This window comes from Doryrhamphus excisus, chromosome 17 (assembly GCF_030265055.1).
Source record: "Doryrhamphus excisus isolate RoL2022-K1 chromosome 17, RoL_Dexc_1.0, whole genome shotgun sequence".
Taxonomy (NCBI): Eukaryota; Metazoa; Chordata; class Actinopteri; order Syngnathiformes; family Syngnathidae; genus Doryrhamphus; species Doryrhamphus excisus.
Genome location: NC_080482.1, coordinates 3120853 through 3131517, shown reverse-complemented (window position 1 = coordinate 3131517; position 10665 = coordinate 3120853). Strand labels below are relative to the sequence as shown.

Here is a 10665-nt window from a genome sequence, read left to right as displayed (position 1 = left end):
TGGAAGCTATTTATAGTCTCAACACCGGTGCCAAAATGGGAACCTTACGCCAAACCACCCAATAAGCACACATTCCGTATGTGGATCATTTTTAATATCAATTATGATGTCATTAAAAAAAACAAAAATAAAAAAAACCCCAAAAAACAAAAAAAAACCTTAAACTGTTTTATGGAAAGCAGGAAGTGAACAAATGTAACAATTACTGAATGGTCATAACACCTCGTACTTCGGTACGGGACAAAAAATAAATTGTAAATTATAAAAATTTAAATTAAAAAAAATAAAAAATTATATTAGAAAAGCAGGAAGTGAACAAATGTAACAGTTACTGATTGTAAAAGTACCAGATGGAGGGGTAGGATTTAATAAGCTTTGCTTCTTCCTACTCCTTTTGGACATGTGGAACTGTGAACTGATTATGTGATGCATTCAATTGTAATCTGATGCATGTTCAAATGAAATAAAAGCATTATCATTAGGCCACAGCATTAGGTACACCTGCACACTTCAATGACGTACTTTACTCTGAAAAATCGATTAACGGAAGAATATTTGCATCAGTACGAAAGTGAATGATATTTTCTGATTGCACTTAGCTGAGACTCAGAACAATACGTGCTTTCACTTTTAAGCCCCCTCCCCAAAAATACCAGGAAAACAGCTGTATCTTAGAGCTGATTTATTTGTGACCGACATGCAGCAGATAGAGGAAGTTATTTGTTTTTGCTATTTGAGTTTCAGTAGAATACTCGGTCGTCACCCCGGAATTGAAAACAAAAACAGATTTTCATATAATTATAATAATAATTATAATATAAAATCATTTATATATTATATTAACAATAATATTATTAATAATAAATATATTATTAATATATAAAAATAATTATAAATATATTTATATAACACATAAATATAATTATATAATAATTTCATATAATAATCAGTTGAGCCTTGGAGGAGGTCTAGCTACTATTTACAAATATAAACAAAGTGGCCTCTTCCTTATCATTCATCCTTGAACGTAATCTAATACTTAAACTGTGCATCATTTCCAGCCTTGCCTGCACGTTGTCACCCTCATCTCTCCAGCCATGATGCCCCCCCACCCCCCACCCAACTACCCCCCCGCCTCCTAGCCACACTGCCCTTTCCCTGCTCTCCAATTAAACTTCAGCGGCAGGTTTCCATCAGCCGTCTGGTCATCTGCAGCAGAAAGCCTGTCAGGAAATTAACTCATCACTGGGTGACAGCTGCTAATTTCTCCCTCCTCCATGTCACACGAGTGGCCTGCTGCAGTTAATAACGAGACATCCTGCACTGATTAGGGAGATACACAAGCAGGGAGGATGGACAATCATGTCTGAGCGGAGAAAACAGAACGGCGTCCATATTTACAGCAGGAACATCAACACAAAGTTTGAGGAGGGCGATAACCTTCATTCGCTCCTCATTCACTTTTGCTCCAATTTTCCACCAGTGGGGGCTTGTGTCACCCACTCGTGTTTATATGGGGCTTAAATTTCATATGGTTATGTCGTTATGGCGAACATTGGGGATGCACGGTGGAAGAGTGGTTAGCTCACAGACCTCACATCTATGAGAACCAGGGTTCAATTCCACCCTTGGGCATCTCTGTGTGGAGTTTGCATGTTCTCCCCGTGCATGCGTGGGTTCGACTCCGGTTTCCTCCCACATTCCAGAAACATGCTAGGTTAATTAGCGACTCCAAATTGTCCATAGGTATGAATGTGAGTGTGAATGGTTGTTTGTCTATGTGTGCCCTGTGATTGGCTGGTGACTCGTCAGGGGGGTACTGTCACCTTAAGACAGCTGGGATAGGTTCCAGCACCCCCTGCGACCCTCGTGAGGATAAGCGGTAGAAAATGAATGAATGAATCATGAAGTTAATTACGTATTGATATCTAAAAATCATGTGGTGTCCAATCATCACAACTGTTATTACTGACATTTCTGTAAGTGCCACTATTTTTTATGCACTATGCACAAATGAAAATGTCCCCTGCCAGGTATTAATGGGATGTGTCCATAGATATGAATGAGAGTGTGAATGGTTGTTTGTCAATATGTGCCCTGTGATTGGCTGGCCACCAGTCCAGGGTGTACCCCGCCTCTCGCCTGAAGACAGCTGGGATAGGTTCCAGCACCCCTGCGACTCTGGTGAGGAAAAGCGGTAGAAAATGAATGAATTAATGAATCCTACTTGGTTGCACAGCGGTCGAGTGGTTAGCGCACAGACGTCACAGCGAGGAGACCAGGGTTCAATTCAGTAGAAAATGAATGAATGAATGAACAAACACCAATAAAATAAAAGCAACCTTGTCATGTCAATAATAATAATAATAATAATAATAATAATAATAATAATAATAATAACCACTACACTATGCTGTTATTACTGTTGCTTTCACAGGATCAGCAACCTGATTAAGAATCTTGTGATTTCCGACAGTCTAAGGATAAGCGGTAGAAAATGAATGAATGAATTAATACGAATATTGGATCCAGTTTAGAAACGCGCATGGGTGCTCAAACATAGAAAGTGACCTCCGAAAATTCACAGGCCAAAAAAAAAAAAAATGCAATGAAAAAAAAGCAAAGTGTTGTGCAAACCGGAGACCAAGACGGGCTAAAAAGGCAGACAGGTGTTATGTGAAATTGCTGCTTCTCTTTGCGTGTTTGTGGGCTTCGCTGCTCTTCCACTTCTCCGTGGCCTCACCTCTCTCAACATCCATCTGCAATGCTCTCATTTCTCCTGCCCACTCGTCCACCACTTTCTCTCAGCCCACCTTCTCACTCACACTCGCCGTGTGTGTGTGTGCGTGTGTGTGTGTGTGTGTGCATGTGTTAAAGGGATGATCTTTTGATGCCCTAGTAGTGTGTGAGTGCTTTCTCCCTCTACTTTTAGCCATTGTGCTTGCAGCCGTCATACTGCTCTCCCACTCACTCCATCAGAAACTGCAGGCCTGTGTAGCGGCCTAAATGAATATTGATTCTCCCTCCGGTGCCAAATACTGAGGGGTTTTGTGTGTGTGGGGGGGTCGGAGAGAAACGATGAGTGTGTTATATGCAATGAAGGGAATAGGCCTGATGGGGGGAAAAGGAAGAGAGGATGGCGATTAGGGTGATGGTGATCATGGTGGTGATAATGATAATGGTGATGATAATGACTATGTTAGTGATCAGAAAGCATGATGGGAGCTATCAGTTAATGCACGTATGCGCATGGAGCTTTCTCATTGGACGGCGCTGTGCCGTGAACATAAATGCGGCGTTGATGCCGAAATGACAACAATCACAGCAAACACGACAATAAAGTGTCAGAAAGACGATGAAAACCTACGGACACACTTGCTAAAAAGGGGCTTTAATGTTTATTGTTAGAAATGAAAATGAATTTATAACATGGCGAGCTCACAGATAACCGCTTGCATAATGTAGCACGAGAGACGCGTACAGCAAATATAGGATTTCGATGCCAAACAAGGCTTTGGGCCTAATCGTATGCTAATAACTACAAAGAATAAAATAAGAAACATAGATAGCTTGAAGTAATGTTAAAACCATAACAGACCAAAAAAAAAAATACATGATATACTTAATCATGATTACAATTGTGACGGTAATTGCATATGTTTTTCCATAGCATTAATAAAGCCTTCATCTTACACATAATTCTCCTTCCTGTTGTGTACGCTAGGCTACTGTAGCTAAAGGACCATAGGAAACTAAATCACTATATAATGAAAAGCCAATGGTTCGACACCATCGTCAATACGAGCGCTTCAAATATTTAATAATTACCCAATACCCATTTATTACAGGAGGATCTCAAGTCACAAATATCGAAAATTCCATTCCGAGATATTCGAGTTTTGGCGCTTTTCGTGTCGGATCTTACAGCTAAATTCTGATAAACTCCTAAGTCACTCACTGCACAAATAAATGAAAATAAACGCCAATAACTGGCGACCAGTCAAGGGTGTGCCGCGCCTCTCGGATGAAGACAGCTGGGATAGGCTCCAGCACCCCTCCCCGCAACCCTTGTGAGGAAAAGCGGTAGAAAATGAATGAATTAATAAACGCCAATAACTGGCGACCAGTCCAGGGTGCGCCGCGCCTCTTGGCCGAAGACAGCTGGGATAGGCTCCAGCACCGCCCACAACCCTTGTTAGGATAAGCGGTAGAAAATGAATGAATTAATAAACGCCAATAACTGGCGACCAGTCCAGGGTGTGCTGCGCCTCTCGGCCGAAGACGGCTGGGATAGGCTCCAGCACCGCCCACAACCCTTGTGAGGAAAAGCGGTAGAAAATGAATGAATGAATAAACGCCAATAACTGGCGACCAGTCCAGGGTGTGCCGCGCCTCTCGGATGAAGACAGCTGGGATAGGCTCCAGCACCCATCCCCGCAACCCTCGTCAGGATAAGCGGTACAAAATAAATGAATGAATGAATAAACGGCAATAAAATAAAACCAACTTTTCCATGTCCATAATAAGACCGCTACACGACGCTGTTATTACTGTCGCTTTCATAGGATCAGCAACCTGGTAGTGTACAGGCATGTTAAGAATCTTGTGATTTCCGACCGTCTTTGAACGTGACATGTCCTGACTGAGTGGGTGGGTGGGTGCTTGCAGAGAGGACAACCCAGTTTGCCCGATATTGTTTGACCAACAGGAATCCGTTTAGTTTTAGCCAGAAAGATTATTGATGGACTCCTCGTTGTTGTCGTTACGATCCGATGTCATCTTCATCCTTAATGGCGGTCGGGACAGACATTTTTAATAAATTCGTAGTTACGTCTCTAGAGAGACAGAGTGTCACATTGGTGGGAATTTTGATTTTCGATCAACATTAAACCTTTTCTCGACATTCCGGCCTTTCTGGATATAGAACTGTAAGGATAAACGTTCCTTGTTCGGTTAGGGGTCGTCATCCTGCTGGTCTTCAGCCTGCTCTTCTGCTTCTTCATAGACGCCCTCCTCCACCTGCAGGGTGCAGTTGTCCAGCTCCGTAACGATGTAGTGGGTGCCCTCGTTGTTGACGATCACCTGGGTGAGACCTTCCTTCATCATCCTGGAAGCTGCCATTTTCAGCAGGTCCTGCATGTCCTCCTGACCTTTCTGGTTAATGACCTGCACCTCCTCTTCCTCTTTGACCACGGGCTGCTCTTCGATCCGCACAGACTCCTCCGTCCCGGGGGTTGCGACCTTGTGGACGACAGATGCCTCTCCTTGCATTTTCTCCTGATGGCCCATTTTACTGACGGCGCTGAGAAGAGCATCCAGAGCTGTGGACGACTCGGATAAAATATGACTTTGTCCTGCAGTCTCCGAGGCTCCTACTCCTCCTGATCCTCCTCTAGCGACAGTCTGGAGCTGATTGCCGGCCTCGCCTGCCGCCAGCACGACATACTGGGCGCTCCCTCCGGCAAGTTGAGCCCCCGTGGACGCCACTTCCCTACCCGAGGCAATGACTTCTCCGTCTTCTGTGATGTGGAGCACCTCTGCTACCTGGCCGGCCATGGCCAAGGTCTGCAGGGTGGCGGCAGCAGACTCCTCCAGGGTCTGGTCGATGGCCACCTCTTCCTCGCTGTAGCCTTGGATGATGATGACTTGCTGGACCGGCCCTTCGTCGCTAATCTTCCTGCCCACAGAGGCGTCCAGAGCCTCCGTCTCCACAAAAGAAGCCCCAAGGCCCTTAAGGCGGCACTCAAAGGACTTGGACACAATACCTGAGGAAGGAAAACACACAAAGAAAGTCACATTATCTTGTAGAATGATATTGATTATATTGATATTGAAATAAAGCAAGCAAACACAAACTGCAATCTTTTTACAGCATTCAGGCGGGTTAGCGTTTCTATTTTGGTGTCACGTTTTGGTTTAGGGAATTAGTCTGCCAGAAGAGCATAGCGCACCGAGCCGGGTGCTAATTGAGCCACGCTGCATCCTCTTGGATGGAAGGTTGCCATGGTGTTACCAAGGTGATAGGAACAGTGTTAAAATGCCATTGTTTGAGAAACGGCTGGCTCTGTTAGCAATTTCAAAAAGGTATATCGCCGTAGGAAGAAGTGCCAAAAAACACTAAAATGTCCTGGTATGCCGTTCTCCCTTCTTGCGGTATCACAGAAAGAGAAGGTCAGGTTATGCTCAGCATCACCCTGCAGGCTGCATGATGGCTGAAGGAGGCTATTCCCCAAACATTTCCACCCTACTAGCGTAAAAAATACAGACGGCCATGGCTTGAAAGAAGAAAGTCGCCAAATGTGACGTCGGTAGCGACATATCAAATCCTGCTTTGTGGAAATTTGCTTATCACGGTCGGGTCAACGATCAATGAACCACAATAAACGAGGGATTACTGGATGCCGCATTCAAGGTCAAGTTGATGCTGTTTGAATGTTTGACTTTAATGCTGAAATAAAAGTTACAATTGTCAACAAATTACCGTATTTTCCGGACTATAAATCACACTTCTTTTTCATAGGTTGGCTGTTCCTGCCACTTATACTCCAGAGCGACTTATAAATGAAAAAAACTGTTCATGTTACATAAACACTGGACAGCTTTTCTGTTCATGTTTATTTTTTGTGTAGCTGAATAACAATTGTGTTAGCATATCTTACACCTATTGTTCTTTATTCTTTTATTGTTAGAACTTGCCTTCAAAAAAGACGTAATGTCTGTTTTGGTCAAGTAGATCGTAAAATAAATTACCCGCAAAAAATGCGACTTATGTATGTTTTTTTTCTACCTAATTATGCAATTTTTGGCCTTGTTCGACTTATACTCCGGAGCAACTTATAGTCCAGAAAATACGGTAATCAAAACACATCAAATACACAATCCATCAATGCGTTAACTAAGACTATTTACAGTGTTTTGACTTGAGCTGCATCATTAACCACTAAAAACTGCAGTTTTTTTTACAAAATAACATTTTACAGCAATAAATAACATTGAAAACTGATATTTTTACCATACAGTCAGACAAATACCTTACAGTATTTTTATCATACAGTCAGAGTCTTGTCCTGCCACTTGCCTAAGCATCTTTGTGCAGATTAACTTGCTGCATGAATGTTACAAACAAGGCAAGAACCTCCCTTAAAAACTCAGAAAATGAAACAAAACACGAGTTTGAAGGGGAAAAAAACATTTGTTTTATATGGACGCTCTGGTAAAGTTGACATTTTGGAGGTTGAAGATTTAATGTTCAGACATCAGAGATCTCCCAGTGCACAGAGGGACAAAATCATCCATCACTGATATTCTTATCTCCCCCAGACATTTCATGTCCAGCACCAAAGGTGACAATGTGATCAGAAAGTCAGATTTGTCTTTAAATATCTTTGCAGAACACTGAGTAGCATTTTTTATGATGCCAAAAATACATTAGCGCCATAATTACAAAACATACACCTTATTTTTATGAGTTAACAGAATGGCTCATATGGATTACAGATTGGAGCACATTTGGATAAAAAAGGTGCGTGGATGGCGGAACCTCGGTTTTTGTCATGAATTTTTTCGAAGATGTCTAAAACCAAATCGTAAGAAAACTGAGGCAATTTTTACGTATAGGAAATAATGTCAATCCAATGAATCGGTTGTAGACTCTCAAAAATGAACAAAAAATACATTTATAAATTATTACGTGCAGAAAACAATGGTAATGGTTTTATTTCATTTGAACATGCATCAGATTACAATTGAGTGCATCCCATAATCAGTTCACAGTTCCACATGTCCAAAAGGAGTAGGAAGAAGCAAAGCTTATTAAATCCTACCCCTCCATCTGGTACTTTTACAATCACTAACTGTTACATTTGTTCACTTCCTGCTTTCCTAATATAATTTTTAAATTTTTTAAATTTTAATTTTTATAATTTATTTTTTGTCTCGTACCGAAGTACGAGGTGATATGACCATCCAATGTTATAATGGGTACCTCTGGTACTTTTATAATCAGTAACTGTTACATTTGTTCACTTCCTGCTTTCCTAATATAATTTTTAAATTTTTTTCATTTAAATTTGTATAATTTATTTTTTGTCCCATACCGAAGTACGAGGTGATATGAGCATCCAATGCCATAATGGGTACCATAGTAAGTGTCAATATAGTGATATATATAGCACATCATGACTGGTTCAAGACTCTTCATCCTTGTATTTAGCAAACATCAACTGCTTGTATTGTTTCTTGAATTGGCTCATCGTTGTGCATTGTTTGATTTCCTTACTCAATCCATTCCATAGTTTGATTCCACATACTGAAATGCTATGGCTTTTTAACGTAGTCCTAGCATAGAAGTGTTTTTAGTTCTTAACTAAAAGGCAAAAATAGTGATCAATGGAACTTATCGGTAGGATGTTTGGGTACTCGATTCCGTGGAATGATGCAATGTACAATATTGCCTTTAACAAACCAATCCAAGTCTTAGCTATTCCATATTTGATGCACATCCGGTATACTTCTTTCTATATAATCCAGTGTATTGACCGGATAGAGCAGTTTGATTGGAAGTGCCTTATGCCAACATAATGGCTTGGTTGGCGAGGATGATAACCCAGAGGCTGTGCAATTACCCTACCCGAACAAGGACCCGTCAACATGCAGTCATGCTCAATAAATCCCAGTTTTGCTAGCGTACAGACCCAGTATGTGTTTATGAATCTCCCATACTGTATGTAGAATACATGTGTGTCAAACATTAGTGTCAGATGGATATTAGATTCATGTCTCTATTAGTACAAGAAGTCCCTGTATGAGGTTGTGTGCGTACTTATGTGGGGGTGTCGTGGGGGTACCGAGGCTATGTGTTGCTAGTGTGTGTCACATTAGCCACGGGGTGCTGTTGGCGGGTCCCAGTGGCAGCCCGCTGAGGTTTATGGAGTGTCACTCAGTCGCCGCGGCCGTGAATCAAGTTAATGTTGCACATCCCATCTCTGGTGCTGTCCTGTGCTCCCGGTGGAAGAACAACATTTGAACAGCATGATTTGGCCCTGGCGAGAGGTTGATGCCTGTTTAATATGTGTTCCGAGTGTTCTGAGTGACTGATTCCTTTAACAGGAAGTACTAGAGAGGATGAGAGAGAGGGGGAGATCGAAGACGGCTGCTTTATTGACTGAGATGTGAAATAAGATGGCAGCTCGCTGAGCAGTGAAGAAAAAAAAAACGGGGGTAGAAAAGGTAGCAGAGACGGTTGGAGATTCCATTTTGATTTCAGATGACAAAAATCTTTTCCTATTTTCCACATTCATCGGTGACTACCTGCACCTGTGGAGAGGTGATTTCCGATGATGTGTCAGTCCAACATTTAATGGATTCTTCGCTTTAAGGTAGAGCTCATATGCTTTCTTTGTCTTAAGGGTGGTAGAAATAAATTAAAGGTAGATCAAATGGTCCTATTACAAACCAAAAGGTGTGGATTTGGTGTGAAATACATGCATGTCATTGGAGGTGGAATTGTATACACTTTTTATTGTGATACAAAATTACATCGGTTTCTATACACCAAACAGCTCAATTTTGCAAACGCTAACCCAAAAATCAAAAACAAAAGCAAACAGTGAGAGCGAGTACACCTCTCCAGGGAAACTAAACATACTAAACACACAAAGCAATGAACACAAAACTATAAAAACCCAAAATGGTTGGACAGACACAACACAAAGGTCACACAACAACAACAATGACTGACAGAGGCTGATCGTCGTCTGCCTCTTTATGCCAGTCTCACCTGATGCCAATCCAGCACACCTGGGATGCACCTTACAGGTGTGTCACCAACCCAGCAATCAACACACACACACACACACACACACACACACACACTATGGGAAGTAACATCTACTAATGACTTGAAGTCTATCTTTATTTTTAGTTCTGCTGTGAAGGAAAATAAAGAAAGAAATATTTCAATATTGAACAAAGCAAAATTTGTTCTCAATCAGAAATCACTCCACACTCTTTATTGCTCTTATTGTGTGGAAATATGGGCTAATAACTATAAAAGCAATCTTCACTCGCTAAATGTACTGCAAAAAAGGTCAGTAAGGATAATTCATAATGCCGCCTACAGAGAACATACTAACTCCTTATTTCTAAAATCACAAATACTTCAACTTGCTGATATAGTTCATCTTCAAAAGGCTAAAATAATGCATAAGGCTAAAAATAACCAATTAGCTAAAAATGTCATCCAATACTTCTCTACAAGAGAGGAGAAATATGATCTCAGGGAAGAAGTACATTTGAAACACTTCTATGCTAGGACTAGTACGTTAAAAAGCCATAGCATTTCAGTATGTGGAATCAAACTATGGAATGGATTGAGTAAGGGAATCAAACAATGCACAACGATGAGCCAATTCAAGAAACAATACAAGCAGTTGATGTTTGCTAAATACAAGGATGAAGAGTCTTGAACCAGTCATGATGTGCTATATATATCACTATATTGACACTTACTATGGTACACATTATGTCATTGGATGCTCATATCACCTCCTACTTCGGTATGTGACAAAACATTAAAAAAAAACTAAACAAAAACAAACAAAAAAACTTAAACTATATTAGGAAAGCAGGAAGTGAACAAATGTAACAGTTACTGATTGTAAAAGT

At 41.1% G+C, this 10665-nt stretch overlaps 1 protein-coding gene across 1 annotated transcript in view; it reads right to left on the bottom strand.

Moving 5' to 3' along the window:
• Window positions 1-2555: 2555 nt before the first annotated feature.
• Window positions 2556-10665, bottom strand: part of znf407 (zinc finger protein 407) — a 148760-nt gene continuing 140650 nt past the window's right edge. Inside the window, exon 10 of the mRNA XM_058053005.1 lies at window positions 2556-5765. Within this exon, the coding sequence (XP_057908988.1) occupies window positions 4954-5765 (812 nt within the window). The 3' untranslated portion in view covers window positions 2556-4953. The remainder of the gene's footprint in view (window positions 5766-10665) is intronic.